Below are 23,393 nucleotides of genomic sequence, written 5' to 3'. Positions count from 1 at the left end.
AGGTTCATGGCCTCCTAGGGCCAAGATTTACTATAATTAATGCCAGGAACTGGCCTCTTTTTGCACCAACTGACTTCAGACTAAGAGTTGTGTATGAAACGCCAGCCATAGATTATCAGTCCTCTTAGCTACTGACTCCAATGATCTATGTATCATATACGGTATATATATATATATATATATATATATATATATAAAGCGAAAAAGTAGGACTGCACTCCAGATGTAGTAAAATAGCAGTGATTTATTCACCCATAATATGGCAAATCTTGCGACGTTTCGGCTCACAAGAGCCTTCCTCAAGCTTGAGGAAGGCTCTTGTGAGCCGAAACGTCGCAAGATTTGCCATATTATGGGTGAATAAATCACTGCTATTTTACTACATCTGGAGTGCAGTCCTACTTTTTCGCTTTATACAAATTTTGGGGTCTGCCGTTGCCCTGTGTTGGATCTGCACCCACACTTTGGTTGGTGCTCCCATTGGACTTTTCCTTTTCTATATATATATATATATATATATATATATATATATGAAGAGACTGAATACTTGTTGTGTAAACATAGAATGGTATTATGAATATTATTTAAAGGGGTTGTCCCACGAAAAATATTCTACAGTTTTAAAACCAGCACCTGGATATGAATACTTTTGTAATTGCAAGTATTTAAAAAATTAGCATAACCACTAAGTTATTCAGTAAAATGTATCTGTATAGTGCCACCTGCGCTTTGTTCTTTTTCTTATTTCTTTGTCTTGCTCACTGAGATGGCCGCACATGCTCAGTTTCATCCGTCAACTGCCTCCTGAGCTGTGATAAGGAGAGCATGGACACACACCCTTTGAGCTTTCAGCAATGAATAAAAAGATCACTGAATCTATGTGAGGTACAGGGCTGGATCTAGCTTTGTTAGAAAGAGATTGGCATATACTATATGATTTCATTTATTAGATTAGTCATGGGATAACCCCTTAAATATGTGACACAAATCATGTACACGGTTGAAGAACTATAGCTCTGCGCAGATGGCATGGGCAGTGGTTGAAGCAGTGTCCTGACCAGATGGTGGAGGAGACTGTAAATCACCACTGTTTACATGGGCAGCATATCTAAAAATCCTTTCATGCTAAACAGGTGAAAGTAAAAATAAATTAGTAAGTGGCATATGTTCATATTTTATAGCACCTTTAAGATTCAGCAGTGTATTAGCAAGGGTGTTGAACTTACTAAAGATTACCAAAATTAAGTTTCCGCTTAACCTGTAAGCGTATAGATGTATTTGTATAACATGGGTTGATATTTTTGCTAACCATGTTTTTCATGAGCTCTCTTTATTTATATACAGTGAGCATATATACATGAAAACTTCCTTTACAACAATGTCTAAAAATGTAAAGACTACTGAAACATGTTATTCCATGAGGGCAGCATCCTCAATAGTGTATGCTATTATATTTGGGCAAAGATACACATCAGTATTGTAGGAGTACACCATCATTTCTCACATCTTTGTTGACAGTAAACCATGTGAAATCATTCTATTATGTAAATCATAAGGGCTTAGAAAGTATAATAAGACAAGAAAAGGAAATGGACAACATATTTGTTATTGATCACTGCAAATGGGGTCATCTACTCTGTTGGGTAAGCAGAGCATTCCTTTAACTAAAGCTCATGAGGAGCATCTTCTCCAAGAAGACAGCTGCATTTGGATGGCAACATCTTCAAAGCAGACCTTTCATCAAGAATCAGCTATAAGAGCAGATGTGACAATGACTGATTGCATTATTATTGTGTTAGAAGATATATGTTTCTAGGTTTCTAAGAGATGACGCACTAGCCAGTACCCATTGAAATCAATAGGCTCCCTGTGTATTGCATGGAAATGCTGGGTCCTCTATATGGGAAATGCTATTTGTAGTTGCCTTTATGAGGATCCAGGGCAAGGAATCTATCTCTATTAACTTAAAAATCCTGTTAATTACAATAACCCCTTTATTGCATTGTTAACACTGAAAACATCACGTTCCAGTGTTAAGTTCTGTTAATCGTTTCTATTCTTACAAGATCCACAATAAATATGAGGAATCCATTATAGAACATTAGAATCCATTATGACAAATTTGATGGATCAGCAAGGATTAGTTTTCCCCCATTGTTTTTAATGGGTACTTTAGCAAAGGAACCCTGATGGAAATGAACTAAAAAGTATGAACAAAGTTTTAAAGGGGTTGTCCAACCTTTTACTCTGAGAGAGCATCACTATCTGACTGAATGGGGTTCGACACCCGACATCCTGCTGATCATCTGTTCTGTTCATTTAGCTCAAGGGAAGTTCCATGCTCTCTTTGCCAAAATTTGTTGGGGAAAAATAGACAAGGAAATATGCACCATTTTTTGCAAATTATTAAAAAAGATAAAATAATTCACCCCTTAAGTAATATGCCCATAAGTAGACTCTGGCTTATGGACCAGAACTAATAGTTGCTTTTAATAGTCTTTCAGCAGAAGGATATTTGTTATCTTAAATACATTTCCTGTCAGAAAGAAGAAGTAGATTTGGCCTGGTAAATGAAAGGTAATACAATTATTTCCAAATCCCTAATTAATGTTACCTTGCCCTTAGCATGTTGCATGCTTCTAGAGAGAGTATTTTTAGTAAGGCAAAGCCTCTAATAATCATGCTAGCTTCTGTGTTTAATTTTATCACACTTGATTATTTCCATGTAAGTTGTACAAAAAAATAGGACCTAACAGGTGGCTGAGATAGCTGGAAGGACAGTGGGAAATACAATGTGCTTGCACATACAAGTATTATGAACTGCCGAGCCATGTATTATAAGGAGTTCTCTGCCAATGTATTTAAACTACAGAGTTTACATCAATACCCCCATCCTTGAGGACCAGAAAGCCTATGAAAATTGATTAATTTATTTCCAACAAAAAATATTTAAAGGGTTTTTACGATACTTTTACACTGATGACCTATCCACTGAATAGGTCATCAGTATCTAATGGTGAGGGTCTGATACCTTGCACAGTCTGATATTGGCAGTACTAATCGGATAGTGTCAGACTTTGCAGACATAGGGGGTCATCTAATAATTTAAAATATGCCTAAATAAGGCGTATTTCATGCGCAGACAGCAGTGACTTCTTCCCGCTCATGCCAGGTCTAAAATTGTGGCCTCTTTATAACTTTGGCGGATCCTCCGCCAGCTATGGGCCTTTATTAAAACCGGAGTCTAAAATGATGGTCTTAAGAAATATGCCCTATAGTGCCCACCTGGTAGTACCCAATTGCACCATTTTTCGTTAACCTTGCAGGAATTATAGTGGAATGGCACAACAGGAATAAATGCTGCATTATTGTCATTTCATGTGGAATACAATTATTTGCTAAAACAGACACATGAGGTGTGATGACAAGTTCTCTTTAGCTGCTCCATTTATAAGCAAGAATGATCCAATAACAGGGTTACGAAGCCACAAAAAGTTTAAATTCCCATAGCTTAACAGCATCAGCTAATATAGGAAATTTTATGGCAGTCGGTGTTACTTCTCCATGGACATAGACTGAGCAGTTAAAAGGAATACATTTTTATGTTAACCAAACCTATTATTGACATGTGGAAGAATTAATAACTTAAAGGGGTTGTTAAACATTGGCAAGAATAAGCTGATTGCAGTGGGTCGAGCTGCCTGTGCCTCAACCATCCGTTTATATAACAGAAGAAAGGGTTCATTGTGTGTCACTATAGAAGACGTTCAGTAGTAATTTCAGGTAATTTAAAAATAGTGTGATGTCTCTGAAATGCATGGCAAGTTAAATACTATAGATTGAAAATATATCTTTGCATTTACTGCCTGCTCTGGCCAAAGAATATTCCTGAGCGGGATGCACTAACAGTATCTTTGTCTAAAGAGAAAAATCTTTTTCTTTATTGCCATGGGATGCAAGTAACGGTAAGGATGGAGCCTCTCATGGCTTTGCCCACCCCAAACATCTGAGCACCTAAATCTATATTTCACTCTTTTTTTGTCTTCTTAAGGTGTTTTCCATCTCCTAAAAACAGGCACCTCACTTCTCTTCCTTTAGCTACTGGGAAAACAGATTATGGCATCAATATATAAATGATGAAAGAACCCTATAAACATGTATTGTCCAGTTGATGATCTAATGTATATGGGGCACTCCTGACTCTCCCCTTACAGATGATGTTAAGAGAGAGAAGGATTGAGCTAAATTATATTCTATGCTGTATCCCTTTGTTCTTCTGGGAGATAAGTCATCTCCAGCAGTGTTTGGCATGCACTTTCTTCTTTCTCCCTATTGAAAACATGCTCAACCAAATCAAGTGTGGGAGTCGGGAGAGACAAAATCAAAAGGTGTATGGACACTTTAAGTGAAAGACAGTTAAGAAAGATAACATCTGCTTGGTAGCAACTGTTTGATCATATCTTTATAATGGGGCTATAGTGATAGTAATTAAATCTTATCGGATCGATTTTCAGTAATTACTGTAATGGTGCTCATACACATTATTCTAAAGTTGATCAAAACAGACAACTTTAACTGAAAGTCAACACGTTTTACCTAACTATGACAGACTGAAAAGAGGATGACCGTGTTCTAAATTTTCATCCTATAGTTGGATAAAAGGTCTTTTGTTCTATGAAAGAACATTCATGGACAAAAGATAGAAGAATATTTTTAAAAAGTTCATTCGTCGCTCCGTGTTGTTGAACATGTATGGCCAGTTTGAATGAGCATAACAACCAAAATGAACTAAAAAGTATATGTTTGTGTCTGCGAAACAATCATTCACAAGATGATCATATGTTCATTGGAGGCTGTTTAACTGTGAACCTACTTTTAGCTAAACTATGTAGCAACGTTAAGTCAAGTTACAACTCTTTTGGCTTTTACGATAGTTGTGTTTACTGATAAGTGATGAGTTGCAAATTTCTTAGTGAAGTCAGTCATCTTATACCAGTAATCTTCACTGTTCTGAGTTAGATGTGAATTATTATTTTACTGCTCCTTTACTATTTAATATTAAATCCTTTAATAATAATGTATAGTCCTTTATTTAATCAAATTCCCGTCATCCAGAATGATTTATTCTGTTGACCTGACCTTAAGAACTTGGCAAAGAAAAAATCATTTATCAGAGAAAGTTTTCCTTCATGTCATAAAAAATGAAATGGAAAATCATGCAGGATTGGGAGTGCTTTCCTCTGATAGAGATAAATCGTTTCCAATAAAACATAAAAGACATGAACAAAGGAAAGGACACACAATTTTCATCAGTATGTAATCTGATATTTCTATTGTAGATGTATAACCAGGATGACTTACCTCTTCCTGGCGTTCCTCCCCTGTGTGCTGAATAAACCATCTAATAGATGCTTGCTGTGACTTGGGAACACATTCAAGGAAAGTTGAATTAAACTCAACACCAAATATAACTTTTTCCTCAGGAGCTTCATTTACGGTCTCTGGAAACATAAAGATTTAGTCAAGAAAACACAATTAAAGATGGAACCCCAATTCCCTTCATAAAGAGCCAATACAATAACAGTAATATAGTTTCCTGTGTTCAATAGCTTTCAATAAGATGGTTCGCAGCACCCCTGAAGGGAAAGCAAGGTATGGCAGCCAACCATGTACAAACAAAGTTGGGCATGGCTTTTCCACTAAGTACACGGTTGAGATGGAAACAGTGAGTACAAATTTTGCCTAATGAACTTTCAACTGTCTATAATGGGTATGACAATATCGCTACTGGTATAAGACTGGTCTACTTTTTTTATGTACACATGCAATGATCCTTGTCTTGTATATTGTTGGCCGAACCCTTCAAGAACAGCGGGTTTGGAAGACAGTCTGATATGTGTGGGAAGCTCCCGATTCCTCCATGACAGATGATGACAGGGTAGAGAAGGGTTAGGTGAAATAAGCTGCCATCAGAGGTGTCTCGTGCAGAGGCCTTTTCCCTTTGAATACACAAACACTCTCAGCCAAGCCGAACATGAATGTGTAGAGGGGATATTTACTTTTATTTATTTATTTTATGCACTTATGTAGCGCTATTATATTCTGCAGCGCTTTACAGACATTAACATCCAACTGTCCCCAATGAGGCTCACAATCTATGGTCCCTATCAGTATGTCTCTGGAGTGTGGGAGGAAACTGGAGTACCTGGAGAAAACCAACGCAAACACGGGGAGAACATACAAACCATGCAGATGTTGTCCTTAGTCGAATTCGAACCTAGGACCCCAGTGCTGCAAGGCACCAGTGCTAACCACTGAGCCATGAAAGGTAGTCGAGAAAGAAAGCTATTGGCTGAACTATCACTCATACGACAGCTATCTAATGTGTATGGCCGCATTTAACGTGTTAAGTAAACAATTGCAAGAAGATGTTAATTTATTTTTTCAATGGCTTTCAAAGTCTTTTGTGTTGTGATATGACAGTAAGACATGATATCATACTCTAGTTTAGATGTGCTACATTTGTATATCAATCAATTAATGCAACATACTTACTCTCATCCACATCCCAGCACTGTGTAAGGGGATCCCCATTTTTCACATCTTGTCTTCTTGAACGCCTTGGGATGGGAAACATTTACAGTTACACTAATCTGACAGATCATATCTTTCAAATTATTAAAATATAATTATACACGTTTGCCATATGAGCAGATGTGCTGATTTGCTTCATGAAATGCTTCTGGTGATGCTACAAGATTGAAGCAGAATAAAGCTCTTTGACTTACCTTTTTAACGTAGGTATGTATCTTGAACAAGCCTTTCCATCCCAGGCACAGTATGGGTCTCTAGCAAGACAGCAGTCTGTACAAGCTTTTCCATATGTATCACATCTATGTGGTGACAGCTGAACTAGACCATCATGGGATGTAATGTAAAGCTGGTGCTGCAATAAGAAAAATAGAAATGTAGTCAAATCGTCGGATCTACAAAATTTGTATTTTGTCAGTGATGTGACAGCATGCCGGTTCTTAACTGCAGTTGGAGAAATAGCATTTTAATAAAATAAAGCAATACAACTATACTACACTTTAGAGTCAGGATCATCCAATACAAATACTACCATAAGTTGTTAATATGTTAAAAAAATGTATTGTCCTATCCTTGTAGTTATTTTGCTAGCAGGTATATCTTGCGGAGTGGAACTAGCATCAGCAATCAGAAGGTGTAATGCTACCACCTGCTGGTAGCTAAGCAGCATTGCATTTGCAGCATGATGGATACATTGAAACACACTTCTTTTTGGTTATGTCAGCCTCCAGAATTTGCCTCATTATATTACCTGACTCCAAATAAACTAATCTTTTCCATTTTGCCATCAGCTGCCTTCTTTATCAGCAATATGTATTGTATGCATCCTTTCCTAACTTTATGGAAAGTTATTGAATGGCTAAAAATTCTTGAGTTTCTAGTTCCACTGAAATGATTTGACAATATTATCATTTTTATAATGTTTACTGCAGGCCAAATACACATCTTACACATGACGAGGATATATGTATGTATACTGTATATATAAAGCTGTCCATAGCAATACATCTTCTCATTGCTTTTATTTTGAGATTTGTGGTCATTATGGGTAACATGACTATTTGTATTGCTTTTTATTAATAGCATGAACATTTAACAGTCAACAGACTGCATAGAAAGTCAAATCCGATTCTATCTTACCTGTTTGATGGATAGTTCTATGTTAGTTATTGGTGATGGTTTCTGGGGAAAAAAAATACATTGTATCAGAAATATTACAATATGTGTAATACATTTGCCACTGTTCAGTTCCATTATATTTTACGGTTAAGTAAAGTGTTACATTTGCAAATGCTTTTTATATAGTAAGTGAATGTAAAATATATTAGCCATGCATGTTGTTTTTTTTTGCTTCAAACGGTTTTATGCTATTCCCCAGAAAAATCTGGAACTTTGGAAACTGGCAGCTGATATAACTTTTGATTATTCTAATTATGCACCTTAATACACTATTAGATCAATCCTCCAGTTTATGAAAAAAATTAAAAAAAATCTAATTTGCAAGTGAAAGAACAGACCACTTAAATGGTGACCTATTTATCTTATTAGCTGCAGATCTGTGCAATTCTCAGACTCCTCTTCTGCTATCCAAGATGGCCAAATCACTTCTCAAACTTTCTGCTGCACAATGTGCATTGGTAGTCTAAAAATGTCCTGCTTGTCCAGCCCTGCTCTTGTATTGGCCAGCTCTGATCATGTGAGAAGTGCTGGCCAATCCAAGGGCAGCACGAAGTGTCTTGGCCTGCCAAATGCACGCGTTAGAAGAAGCAAGGCATTTTGGATGGCAAAAGAGGAGCTGGGGAGTTAGCAGATCTTTAAGTGAAGAGATGAAAAGGAGGGCACCTGGTACGTGTTCTGTTTATTCCACAGTTAAATGTAATATTTTTTTCTTGACCTGGAGGGCTGCCTTTAACTACACATGACTCCAGTAAGATATAAAAGGGGTTTTCTCAACAAGACAACCCTATTCCATATGCATTATTCGTGAATATGAACTTCATAGAGGGGGAAATACTTCAATCTGAAAATAGGTTGTCTTAGGGGTGCGACCCCTTTAATAAACAAATTTCCAATATCTGCACTGGGTATTACACAGGTAATGAATATGGTTGCCAGTAGTACTACATTATAAATTACACATAAGACAAATTAATTATGTTTAGAGATGAGCAAATTGATGAAAAGTTCAACTTGGCTGCTTCGCCAAATAAAAAAATTAAAAAATTGTGACGAATGTATACTTGATTGCGGTATCTGATATAAATAAAAGAGCGTAAAATAAAAATCATACTTACCTGATCCATTTGATCGAGACAGGCTGGCCACCGCCATCTTGCTTGAAGATCTGGCGCAAAATCTCATGTGGCCCGCAATGACATCATCAGACCAGACTAACATACATCATCACCCACGGGATTTCGTGCAAGATTTTCAAGCAAGATAGCGGCGCCCGGCCCGTCGTGAGTCAATGGAGCAGGTAAGTATGTTTTTTTTAAAAAATTTCACACAATTTTTGGTTAAATCGATTCGCTACCATGAAGCACAAGGAAATTCGGCTTAATGGAGAATCAAATTTGTGGACTTTGATTCTCTCAACACTAATCATGTTATCAATGTACTAAATAGAGGCATATGATTAACATTGTCTGTCAACAGCAACCTGCTGATGGTTTCCTCATAACAACTAAAGATTTTTTTTTCTACATTGTACACTTCTATATCTCTGCTGGAATAAAAAATATCAATTAGAAACTATTAGAAACATGCTAGATTTTACATTTACTGTTTAGTTTTGCCAATATTAATCATTGAGCTAGTTTAACTTAATACCTTCTATGTGGAGGCTTTCTATCAGTTGATACTGATTTTGATGTACATGATTTACATGTATATAATTATGGCTGCGTTATAAAACCATAACACCTTGCGAGTTCACAATAAATGTCCACAAGACCACAATGTCTGGAATTTTGAGTGTGAGTAACAGTTTTACCATTAAAGGCTTTTGAATATTTGATATTTTATTTACTCTAAAATAAACCATTAGAATTTCATGTAGACATCAGCCAAAGTCTGAAAGTCAGTTCCTATTCTGTTCCGCTTCCTTGGTAAACAGCATGTTAGCCCTCATCACTCTCACCGTTGCATCTACCATAACAAAGCTGCCTCGTTACAGTGTGTTATGGCCACAAATATTCACCTGCCCAGAGAATGGATTTCAAAGCCTTGTTTATTTCTGTTAGGGGAAACCTTGTAATCCCCTGATCTCCAAAAGTAGAATGGATGTCTTATTGACAGATAGGTCTAGACTAAAGTGGATAATTTGTTTTCAGTACCTTAAATATCTGCAGCTCCTCCAGCAGAACCTCTTCCATATTCCAGATACCTTTTGCAACACTGATTACTTTGAGAACAGTTCCAACATCTAAAACAGAAGCATAGGAGATATAAAACACCATAAAATATCTGTAATCTGTATCTATATTGTCAGCACTGTCAGCATACACAAACAGATACAAAGATGAGAGATACTACACAGACAGTAGATATTTCTCCCTGCATTTAAAGTCTGTTCAAGTTCATCTTTGAAGAAAGTCCTTGTTTAGTGTCAACCACCGTCTTAAAAAATAAATAAAATGTATACAGAAGTTGAAGCCGTGGTCCACACACGGGGGATCTGGGAGGGGTCTAGATCCCCCAGTACTTATGAAGATTTTTTTAAACAGGCCTCTATATGTAATAAATGCAAATAAATATTCAGCATATAAGAACGTCTCTGGCACTTTCATCTGCACAGTGCTGCTAGATTGCATCTGGATGCAGTGCATGTTGAGGCACACATTGGTCCACATTTACTCACATATGCTTTAAGGTTCATCATGTCCAGCATAGCCAGATAGGACTAGTGCACCTCCAGACCCCACTGACTATAATGGGACCCAGCGGGGATCCGGGCAGTATTGGAAAAACAAAAAACAGTGCTTGCACTAGTTTATATCCAGCCGAATCCTAGCACTTATGCCAGAAACTGGCCGGATCCCCGCTGGGTCCTATAATAGTCAATAGGCTCTGGCAGTGAGTGGCTGTATCTGGATACGGTGAACTCTACTAGGTTGTTCCTCTGCATGAACAGCCTGCCAGATACTATAAAACATATGTGAAACTAACCTTAGACAGTCAGCATTAAAAGGAATCTGGAGCCTCTAGCACACCCTATTAAGTACAGTAGACCGAAAAGCAATTTGAATGTCAATATGCATCCCTATTCTCCTACTGTGTGCCCACAAACAAGTCACTGGATACAGTATATCGAGTGGACTCCAAAAGAAGTCCTCTCTATGCATTCCACGACTAGTTTGTGAGCACATAGCAGGAGAATGGGGATGAGTATTAAAATACAAATTACTGATCCAGAATCAGCGGCAGGTTTTCTATATGGCAGTTATTTTAACACAAATTATGCAGGAATTCTTGCAGATTTTGATATGCTGGTCCGTGTTAGGACTTGCAGTCATTGTGCAGCTGCAGTGCCGCAAAGACATTAAGTAAATAAATTACGCTGTGGTCGATTGTATTCCTTCAGTTGTCTATATTTATTTTGGAGATGGGGGCTTATATTATTAAGAGGATCTGGTCTTATTTTATTTAAAGCATTCTGAACTTAGATCTGGTTGGTGGTGGGTCTAGGGGCTGATTTATTTATGGTGTCTGGTCTAGGGTTTGACCTAATATTCTTTTCTTGTACAGGAAAAAGTACATTACTCCATATAATAAATTATAATTAACATTAAATATTACATGACAATATTACATAAGATAAGTGTTGTACCTGTCCCAAGAAACATAACATCATACTGGCCATCTTCTGCTATCACGTGGTCGACAGCAATCTGAGTTAGCTTGTAGTCCACATTTAGTCGGGTGAAAACAGGTTTACCATGAAGAGGGTACACTGACTTGTACATAAGAGGATGATTCTTTACAAAGCTAATAACATCATCTGGGAAATCTTTGGTAGATTTTATCAGTGGGTCATAGGTGTTGCTTGGACACTGAAAAAGATATTGAAATTTTGGGCAAAGTTATTTCGACATCTGGCAGAAAATTAATAAATATATACAAGCCACTGTTAATAAGGCTGAACATATTTGATGACCACTATAGCAGTATGTGCATGGTGAAGTAAAGAATATAAAGAATGGAAAAGAAAGGCATTTGACTATATTATATCCCCATCTAGTGGTCATAGAAGATATTGCTGACACTGAACTCATGTTAACCTGTATGATCATTTTTACAAGTAGGTCCATCTACGATCGTGAGGTTTACTACAAAAATATGTACAGTGTAGGGTTAACAGTACAACTTTCTATGTAAAAATAGTGTAATGTAAATGAAACTAATTTTATATTGACAACATTAATTATAATTTACATAAATTTAGATGTGCAACTAAATTTTATTCCCAAATCTAGCTGTTATTTGGGATCAGTACGCACTATGTTAACAGACAGACCCTAAATTCTGAGTCTGACATTTAATGTTACACTGCACTCCCTGTAACCGTTATCTCACAATGCAGCATGTTCTTTAGAGACACCGATACGGAATTGGGTGATATGGGGACAGGACTCAGAAGAAGCCTGTAGACAAAACCCTATCAGTCATGAAGCAACTAAAGATCATTACTGGACATTTACAGAAAATCTGTGGATTTGTACAGGTATTCAATGCAGTAACTAGAAATAAGCTGATGAAAGGATATTCAAATGGCTTTATACTGACTAGATGTCTAAACTAACGTATTGTGTGGCAGATTTGCTGCAGGATGCCTGCCACTGTCCTGTTTATTTGAATAGAGTTTGCAGAAACTATGGACACACTACCAAAATAACCCCATTCACATGAATGGAATTGAATTTCAGTAGCAAAAACATCTTCAACAAATCTTTGATTATACCCTATCACTACAATTGATAATTTTAAAAGGGTTTTTCAAGTGTTTTAAACTGATGCCCCGTCCCCTGGATAGGTCATTAATATCTGATTGGTGGAAGGACGACTCCAGGCACTCCCACTGTCACGGTGTTTGAGGAGGCCACAGTGCTCTAGTGAGTGGTCTCTTCTTAGGTAAATGAAGTCACACACATTGGTCAAATGGACTGTGCAAAGCTAAAGTCCGTTCAAGAGAATGGCACAGGCTGCAATACCAAGCATAGCTGCTATATAATATATGAAGCTGTGCTTGGTGAATTGTAAGGAGGTAGCAGCGCTCACTGGATCGTTGCAGCCTCCTCAGTCGATTAGCTGGGGTTCCATAAGTGCCACAGTTGATTGGCAGGGGTACCATAGACCAACAGTGTTGAACTCCCTGAAAAACACCTTTAAAGCAGGACTTCAAAAGCATTTTTCTCCCAGAGCCACACTAGCTAAATCAGAATAGATCCTGACGCTCGCTACTAGTAAGCTACTAGTAAACAGGTACATGTAGAGTACAGTCAGTGGCAACCGTAACCTAGCACCAGCCACAGCACCCTAATATTAGCCACCAAGCCCCAAATATTAGCCACAGTAACGTTCTACATGTTCAATTCTGCTAAGAAATTAACTTGCTGTTCTTGTACCAATTTGCAAATGCTACCAATTGTATGAAATCTGTAACATGCAGTTATTTTTGCTGCATCCTGGAAAAGATAAGGCTGTCCTGAAGACTTCATGATGTTGTGAAGTGTGCCATAAAGAACTAAGCCTTACCAGTAAGGGCAACCTCAAAGTTTGAGAAGCAGTCCTTTAAAGTATTTCTTCCTGGTTAGTACCCATATGTACTGTATATCCTTTATTACAAGTATTCTACATTTTAATATATTCATAGACTGGGTATATGCTTTAGGCTGGTTTCACAGCTACACTATTATTTCCTTTCCTCTGTTTCATTATCAGAATATAACAGCAGAGGTGGATCCATTACGTGACAGATACCAGTGACATCATATATACACCTTTGACTATCATGGGGTCCTTTGGCACTCCATTGTAGTTTCTGTCATAGGGAAGCATAGATCCTCCAACACAGATGTGAACACAGCCTTAACCACTGCCACCTTTATATATACTTTTTCTGATCCTGTTCCAGATAGGCACGCATCTGCATTGTTCTTTGCTTTCAAGAAAGAGCAGAGGACTGCATTGTAAACTCATTTTACAAGATAGAATGTACGGTGTGTATTAGTTGTAAGAGCTGTCAGAACAAGTCTCTTGACAGGCGCTGCATGTGACTCATTTACACTATGATGTCATATGCCAAGCTTCAAATCCCCAAAACCATGCCTTTAAACTGGAAATCAAATATGCATTCCTTATTCTTATTTTAAGCTCTTTTGGGGAGTGGACGTGTGCCCAGATGTTTTGGTTTACCTCTAACATTTTTCCCAATTAAGTTGTGTTTACATTGACTCTATGTGGTGGATCAAACGCACAGTAGATCATAAAGTTTCCATACACCACAGGTCTGGCTACACAGATATTAAACAGCAACCAGATTGGCAAGAGAAAAAAGCACTTCAACAATATGGAGTAGTCCTGAAAATTCAATGCCAGGCTTCAGAAGCAGTTTATGGGCAGACTGGATGGACAAGCCTATTTTCCATCTGCAATGCTTTAAATCAATAAAATATTTTCCTGGTGCCTTTTTGGTTTACTCCTCAAAGCTCAAATTTCAGAGCTTTACTATTACTGAAAACAGAAAATAGAAAATTGGACTGAAAATAATCCCATATCATTTCATATTATTGGTCAAGAACAGGGCACACATTCTGATATTTTAATCTTTTTATTTAGACATGTAAAGATTATTAATATTTACTTAAATTTGATAGATGTTTAATGTATTATAAATGTAGACAATACAAAAAATCCCCAGTCATGGCCCTTTGAAGCCCGAGGGAAAGCTGTACACTGATATTTGTTGCTGCTCCTTTATAATTACTCATTGACAACAATTAGATTAATAGGAGGCATCCCTTGAAGACATGTAGTGTCTAATGTACAACCATTTATGGATGTCATTCAGATGCCATAATTGTTAGTACACTGTATAACTACCGAAGAACTTAACTGACTAGAATACTGACATTATTTGGCTATTTCATAGAATTATGGCATATTGCTACGATATGCTATCACTTTATGATCTTGGGGGTTTGAACTCTGGGGCACTCACTAATACTGAGAATTAAGGGAATGCATTAGTCTTTCCCTGCACAGAGGCAACCCAGTGTCCAGTATGGCAGCAGAGCTCCATTCAAATAAATGGGGCCACACAACCCACAATTCCCTTCAACCATTGTGTTCTTCTTAGGATCAATGTGGGTCATAGAAGTTGGATCCCTCCCTACTAATCATAAAATTATGACATATCACTTTATGAAATGAAAATACTCGCTTGATGTGGTTGGTGGAACATTATGTCTAGGTAAGACAGACAAGATCTGGTCTAATTCGAACTGGATAGATTCTTGTCTACATAGGTTCCGAAATCAACATTATTAAATTTCCCTAAGGATACAAAACCCATACATAGAATATTTGCAGAAGAAATTATAAATCTGAACAGGGTTATTAATTCAGCAGGTCCATAGATTATTACAAAGCAAATTGAGATGTATGAGAAGAGGTTTTACGGGGGAGACTTTGACAGTGTCAATCTGCCATGTGTTGCAATACCCTAATTGTTCATATTATTGTCCTTAATAAAAGTGGAAACTGTACATTTTTGCCCAAAAAGTAAAACCAGATAATACAGGCAAGTGTAAACTATGCAAATAATCAGGCAATAGTGTAAATTAATACAGCAGAATTTAAGGCTGCCATCATTAAAATGATTTAGCTAAATTCAGTGATATCATCTCCCATTGTGAATTTGATGTGTGCTGACATTACAATTACTGGGTAAAAGGCAATAAAAGCTGAAAAACTGATAAATAATTGTTCCTCCCTGAAATAGCAAATAGTTTTACTTTGGAACAGATTATTTACTTAGGAGAATCCCTTATAATGTGTAATCATCGACTTGGACATTTTGTAAGTTTCTCTAGAACATTCAACTATTTACAGCGACTCAATTCTAAGAGCTATTCAGTAACGCCTAATAAACGGTTCTCATGTCTCTATTTGTAAAATAAAGACAATGCAGCAGGACAAGTTTATTTATCAATGACGCATTTTGAAACCCTGAAAATTCAACAGTGGCGTCTGCTGATATTTGAACAAGATATTAATCTTTTTTCTTTCCTAAAGAATCAAGTTTCTTCAAGCAATACTTGCCAGACCAAGAGTGATCCAAGAAGCACAAAGCTAAATAAAACTGTGAAGAAATATTGTACTCCCACAATGCTGAGATAAATGCTCCTGATTTTTTAGCTGTAATAGATGTATTCACATTTCCTAGTATAGTATTGATCGCTTTTGTATCTTCAAATTAAAAGAGTTGCCCAAACATTTTTAAGTAATAGCCTATCCTCAGGTAAACCATCACTAGCTAATCAGCTGGGGTCTGGCACCCTAGACCCTCACCAGTCAGATGTACTTTTTATCTCAGTCAATGACAATAGAGATACAGAGCATGGTCAACAATGTAATGCACAATGACCTCAATGGGAGCAGCACTGCAGGGACGAGCACTGTCCACTACAATGTTGGCAGTGCAGTGTAGTTCCAGCACTGACTTCTGGCAATGAAGCTACACAGCTGATCAGCTAATGATGGCCTATAGTAAGGTCATCACTTTAAAACAAGGTGGGCAACCCATTTAATGCAGTCTATTCGGATGCTCACTGGGATAGATGGGTGTATGGGGCCCACTATGACCATAGTGGGTTTTATAGCAAGTGTCCAGCTTACCCTGTTCTAGACTACCCAGGATATCATTAACCCCTTCACTCCTCTAGACCACCTGAGATGTTATCACTTTATTGCAATGCAATTCACTATTCTTAATCACGCTGATTGTTGCCAGTAACTCTAGCACCATAGACCAGAAACGTAAACTACCTCTGCATGGAAAATTAAGATTACACAGATTTTTTTTCAAACAAATGACACAGAAATATATGCAGCATTATTGCTAGTAGAAGGGGGACACACTGCTGTTTTTCCACCGGGGCACTCAGATGTTTGTTTTTCTGGATAAGATGGTTGGCAAACTTCAAGAAGCCATTCCAACACTGTTGGTTTGGCTTCATACTAGCCACAACCAGATTTATTAGTCTTCATTCACAGCAAACAGGTCACTCGTTTTCCCAACTACCAGGACCTACCACTCAAGGTTCCCAAAACACAAGCCACAGTTCATACCATACTACTGGTACTGAGACTCCCACATGCCTTGACACAGATTGGGAGCCCTGTTGGAAAATTTTAGCCCATATTTAAATAATCTCTTCGACTGGCTGGGCTGCAAATTATTCCTCATTAACAACTTCTGTGAGGAAGATTGAAACACACAACTTTCCCAGACTTTACTTTCCCAGGCAGTTTTCCCTATGTGAGGGATGTCATTTTAGTGACACAGATATGACACTCGTGGTGTCTCATAGGGTGAAGTAATTGAGGGTGTATATGTGTCTCCCAGGTTCCTAACATATGCTGAGGAAAGCTATTTAGGAAAGGGTTAAAAACCTAAGCCTGGGTCCTGATGAACTCCACCTGGCGAGTTGCTAGATAACTGGGCTGACAACACCCTTGCTCAGAACTTCCTGGGAGTGATAGAAGCCATATCTCACTGAGGGACCCTGAAGGTCCAGAGCAAGGAAAACCGCAAGTATCACAGGTTGCTATTCAGACTGTGTGTCTATTTTGGGTGGACTGAGGCTGGCTCAGCCACGTCCTAGATAGGGATCTACTGTTTAGTTAGAGCCTGGGCAAGGCTAGGTGTTGTGTTTACGATTTTGTTTTATTCAACCTGTGGAAATAAAACTGGCTGGACGCCAGTTTAAATGCACTTCTGCCTCGTGAGTGCTCCTTGTGCGTACAACACTGACTATTTGCCCCCCTACCCTTCACCCCTAGCAAGGTGAGCTTGCAAGATGGACTGTCACTCACTCTTTTAGCTCCAATGCCACAACATTTAGAGATTAACCAAGGAAGCACACTGTTCTATAATAACATTAGGCACTGTCAATGGATTTCTGATCTTCCTTGGAATTTTGATGTCTTGATGTTAGTACAGATTAAAGCTGTATAAATATAACTGTATTTACTGAAGCATTCTTAATTTTTCGTATTTATATATATATTTATATATATATATATATATATATATATATATATATTACAGTCAGGTCCATAAATATTGCGGCATCGACACAATTCTAACATTTTTGGCTCTACACACCACCACAATGGATGTGACTGTCAGCTTTAATTTGAGGGTATTTACATCAGGTGAACGGTGTAGGAATTACAACAGTTTGCATATGTGCCTCCCGCTTGTTAAGGGACCAAAAGTAATGGGACGATTGGCTTCTCAGCTGTTCCATGGCCAGGTATGTGTTATTCCCTCATTATCCTAATTACAATTAGCAGATAAAAGGTCCAGAGTTCATTTCAAGTGTGCTATTTGCATTTGGAATCTGTTGCTGTCAACTCTCAAGATGAGATCCAAAGAGCTGTCACTATCAGTAAAGAAAGCCTTCATTAGGCTGAAAAAAACAAAACAAACCCATCAGACAGATAGCAAAAACATTAGGCATGGCCAAAACAACTGTTTGGAGCATTCATAAAAAGAAGGAATGCACCTGTGAGCTCAGCAACACCAAAAGACCCGGAATGACCACGGAAAACAACCTGGGGTGGATGACCAAATAATTCTTTAACTGGTGAAGAAAACACCCTTCACAACAGTTGGCCAGATCAAGAACACTCTCCAGGAGGTAGATGTATTTGTGTCAAAGTCAACAATCAAGAAAATACTTCACCAGAGTGAATACAGAGGGTTCACCACAAGATGTAAACCAAAAACAGGAAGGCCAGATTAGGGTTTGGCAAAAAAAAAAAAAGATCTAAAAAAGCCTTCACAGTTCTGGAACAACATCCTATGGACAGATGAGACCAAGATTAACTTGTACCAGAAGAGAAGAGTATGGAGAAGGAAAGGAACTGCTCATGATCCTAAGCATACCACCTCATCAGTGAAGCATGTTGGTGATATTGTCATGGTGTAGGCATGTATGGCTGCCAATGGAACTGGTTCTCTTGTATTTATTGCTGATGTGACTGCTGACAAAAACATCAGGATGAATTCTGAAGTGTTTCGGGCAATATTATCTGCTCATATTCAGGCAAATGCTTCAGAACTCATTGGACGGCGCTTCACAGTGCTGATGGACAATGACCCAAGGCATACTGCAAAAGCAACCAAAGAGTTTTTTAAGGGAAAGAAGTGGAATGTTATGCAATGGCCAAGTCAATCACCTGACCTGAATCCGATTGAGCATGCATTTCACTTTCTGAAGACAAAACTAAAGGGAAAATGCCCCAAGAACAAGCAGGAACTGAAGACAGTTGCAGTAGAGGCCTGGCAGGGCATCACCAGGGATGAAACCCAGCGTCTGGTGATGTCTATGTGCTCCAGACTTAAGGCTGTAATTGACTGCAAAGGATTTGCAACCAAGTATTAAAAAGTAAAAGTTTGATTTATGATTATTATTCTGTCCCATTATTTTTGGTCCCTTAACAAGTGGGAGGCACATATGCAAATGTTGTAATTCCTACACCAGTCACCTGATTTGGATGTAAATACCCTCAAATTAAAGCTGACAGTCTGCAGTTAAAGCACATCTTGTACGTGTCATTTCAAATCCATTGTGGTGGTGTATAGAGCCAAAATTTTTAGAATTGTGTTGATGTCCCAATATTTATGGACCTGAATATATATATATATATATATATATTATATACACTGTGATGAATATGTTTAACCTTTTTCCGCTGTTCATGTTTGGTAGATGTCGGGTCTTTGAAGATGGCGCCCCCTCAAGACGTGAGGAGTTGCAATAGCCACGAAGTCCCTGGTCAGCATTAACACATATCACTGTCCTTCAACCCCATGGATGCCATGGTCAATTTTGACCTCAACATCTAGGCTGTGAATTACTGGAAAATCTGCAATCCTAGTGACCAAACAAGATTGCAGGAGCTGTTCAGTTGCCATGTCATCTTCAGGCATTCTTAAGGCTCCAAGGCTGTCATAGCAAAGATCCTACCAAGACCCCACTCATGTCTCAATATGAAGAGGAGGATGCACATGCAACGGAGCCCTGTTCTTGAGAAAGGAATGGGTCCCAGACGTGGGACCCACACCTGCTGGACATTTATGGATATGCCATACATCTCCTGATGGGGATAACTCATAGTCTATATGTTGTAATAAGTCAAAAGTTGCTAGGAATTGCATAGAATAAATATGTAGACACAGTTTTATTCATATCCTTCCGCTTAATATAAATTAAAAGTCAATGTATTTCTTAAAATTTTAACATAAACACTGATTGAAGTCTGGAGCTTGCCAGAATGTGTGCTTCACATTGTAATTACGAGTGCTGGGCATGTCATTATCATATATGTTTAGGAATTTTGTGCCCTGAAAACATAATTGTCAATCACAGTAGTGATGATGTGTTTGTGCATTATCACGTGTGCATTCTTGTAAGCAGGAAACAACTATGTGCAAGTCAAAACAAGTGCCACACACTAAACACCATGGGGATAAAAGCCAAATCACCTTTTGACCTAAGAGTCAGCTGTTAGGCATGCAATTTGTAACCTATTATAAAGAAAACATCAAGGATAGATGCATTTCTAGTGCTAGTAAAACATTAAAGACTGAACATTTGAACAGTTGTTATAGTTTTAATACAGACCTGCATAATTTAGTAAACATTATTATTTCTTACTTAATTTTCTGATATGGCTATTCTCTTAAATTACCCTGTACACATTATACCCTATGATCTTATAGTAATTATAATCAGAATAATTCTTTTAAGGCTACATTCACACGTCAGTATTTTTCTATAATCCGAATTTCGGTCCGTTTTTTGCGGATCCGTTGTTCCTGAAAATGTTTCCGTATGTCATCCGTATGTCATCCGTTTTTTGCGGATCCGCAAAAACGGAAACATGTATACATTTCAATAATCAAATAAAGTTGTTTGGATTTCTTTTAAAAAAAAATGTAAAAAAAAAAAATATATATATATATGTGTTTCTAGGAACGGATTCCGCAAAAAACGGAAGACATACGGAATGACATCCGAATGTCTTCCGTTTTTTGCGGAACCATTGACTTTGCATTGTACCAGGATCCGATTTTTCAGGAACATAATAGGACATGTTTTATATTTAAACGGACATGCGGAACGGAACAACGGAAACGGACAGCACACATTGTGCTGTCCGATTTTTTCCAGGACCCATTGAAAATGAATGGGTCCTGATCTGGTCCTGATCTGTTCCGCAAAAAACGGAACAGATCAGGAAAGAAAAAACGGACGTGTGAATGGACCCTTCGGGTCCATTCACACGTCCTGTTTTTTTTCATCCTGAAAAACGGTCCGTTTTTTGCGGATCCGTTGTTCCTGAAAATGTTTCCGTATGTCATCCGTATGTCATCCGTTTTTTGCGGATCCGCAAAAAACGGAAACATGTATACATTTCAATAATCAAATAAAGTTGTTTGGATTTCTTTGAAAAAAAATTTAAAAAAAAAAAAAAATTGTTATGTGTTTCCAGGAACGGAATCCGCAAAAAACGGATGACATACGGAATGACATCCGAATGTCATCCGTTTTTTGCGGATCCATTGACTTTGTATTGTACCAGGATCCGATTTTTCAGGACAAGAATAGGACATGTTTTATATTTAAACGGACATGCGGAACGGAACAACGGAAACGGACAGCACACATTGTGCTGTCCGATTTTTTCCAGGACCCATTGAAAATGAATGGGTCCAGATCTGGTCCTGATCTGTTCCTGAAAAAACGGAACAGATCAGGAAAGAAAAAACGGACGTGTGAATGGACCCTAAAGGTGTCATTCCACAAAGGACATTTATCATCTATCCACAGGATAGGTGGTAAATGTCTGACTGCTGAGGCCCCCTCTTCTGTCACCATCATGGAGTACAGCACCTACTGTAACTTTCATCAGCCTCATAGACATTGAATGGAGCAGCAAGGTGCATTCTTGTTCACTGTGGTTGTGCAGTGATAGGGAACAGGGACACAAGACTAAAAACTCAATTTTGATGATCATGCCTCCAGCAATCAGATATATAACACTTATTGCATAACAGCCACTGTCTTTTATTTGCATTGTCTAATCTGTTTCCACAGGTGGCCGCTTTTTAAGAAATCAATGATGAGGAAAAGAAAACTATATTCAGGGGTTGACTGAATGGCAGCTCATTAACTGGTAATGATGTACCATAGAGAGCATTGCAAGACCATGGTGTTTAGTATATATAGAAGCACATTTTATGCATATATTATCACTGTGATCATACTGCCGATTGTCCTTCACTACTGCTTGGGGATTGCAGTGGAAAATCTATGGTGGTACAAATATAAATGTGCTCTGGTACCCCCCCCCCCCCCCCCCCCCCCAATATGGGGAAAGCATGTCATTAGCACTGCTATCTGAAATTCATTTGGGGTGCCTTTTCTGTTCTGAGGTTTGGGTGCTCAAAGAACAGAGTATTGTCTTGAGGTTACCATAAAGACTGGCTTTGCTAGAGTTTACATTCAAGGCTGACTTTGTTATTGACAATAATAAAGATTTTCTTAATTTACTATTATTTATCTAAGTATTCACATTATTGCTGTAATAATAATAATAATAATAATTTGTAATTATATAGTGCCACCATATTCCATAGCACTTTACAATTCAGAATGTACATTACTGGGCAAATACTTGGCTAACAGGTACAAGTACACAAAGCTGTAGAATTTTAACTGGATCTCTGTGGAAAAATCTGCATAACTTGAAATAACATTTCTATGTCAAATTCATTTTGAGGTTGGCATATTTTACAGAAAAATGGAAATCAATATTTGGATGGTATCCTATATAAAGTGACTAAGAAAACCAGAGGAAGTTTAAATATGCAATTCACTAAATTATGCAGTCTTTTCTCTATTTCAATTGCCAAACTCAACTTTTAAGTTAAACAGTGCTGCAATGTCTGCCTGTTTCTGAAAATTAAATATTAATAAGCCAAAATGAAGGAATAAAAGTGCTGAAGTCACTCTTCTCAAACAAAACACAAACATTGTTTTAGAATTTCCATTTCCACTTGTTGAATCATACTACTGAATGGCAAACACAGAAGAAGGGTTAGTCATGACAAACTGGTATTGTAAATGGTATATCCAAAACTTGCAATGATTGTGGTAACATTTTGAGCAGTTTTGCATTGTAATAAAATGTAAAAAAAAAAAAAAAAAAAAAAGGCAGGATAATCTAAGTGTGAAGACTAATGGTTTACGAAGTACTTACCTTGGAGTAAAAGTGTTGAAAGCAAAAGTAGCATTCAGCAATGCCGATAAGTTAACAACAAAAACAACTAAATGTTATCATCGTTCGCAGTTTGAAAAAATCTTTACCAGTGTCTAAAGGACATTTAAAGGAACATTATCATACATATGCATTCATTTTCAAATCCAGGTTCATATCCAACATACTGTATGTAATGTATAGGATCATGAGTGAAATGTACTGTTAATGCAAATAATACTAATCGT

General features: G+C 37.7%; 1 protein-coding gene across 1 annotated transcript in view; it reads right to left on the bottom strand.

The window, feature by feature from the left end:
• The window catches only part of SEMA3D (semaphorin 3D), a 164,296-nt gene that overhangs the window by 3,014 nt on the left and 137,889 nt on the right, over nucleotides 1-23,393 (bottom strand). Inside the window, exons 12-17 of the mRNA XM_044280111.1 lie at nucleotides 11,420-11,642; nucleotides 9,927-10,015; nucleotides 7,732-7,773; nucleotides 6,789-6,946; nucleotides 6,556-6,620; nucleotides 5,362-5,501 (exon numbers count right to left, since the gene is read on the bottom strand). Of these exons, the coding sequence (XP_044136046.1) occupies nucleotides 5,362-5,501; nucleotides 6,556-6,620; nucleotides 6,789-6,946; nucleotides 7,732-7,773; nucleotides 9,927-10,015; nucleotides 11,420-11,642 (717 nt within the window). The remainder of the gene's footprint in view (nucleotides 1-5,361; nucleotides 5,502-6,555; nucleotides 6,621-6,788; nucleotides 6,947-7,731; nucleotides 7,774-9,926; nucleotides 10,016-11,419; nucleotides 11,643-23,393) is intronic.

The sequence above is a fragment of the Bufo gargarizans genome, chromosome 2 (genome assembly GCF_014858855.1).
Source record: "Bufo gargarizans isolate SCDJY-AF-19 chromosome 2, ASM1485885v1, whole genome shotgun sequence".
NCBI lineage: Eukaryota > Metazoa > Chordata > Amphibia > Anura > Bufonidae > Bufo > Bufo gargarizans.
This window is presented reverse-complemented; position numbering and strand designations above follow the sequence as displayed.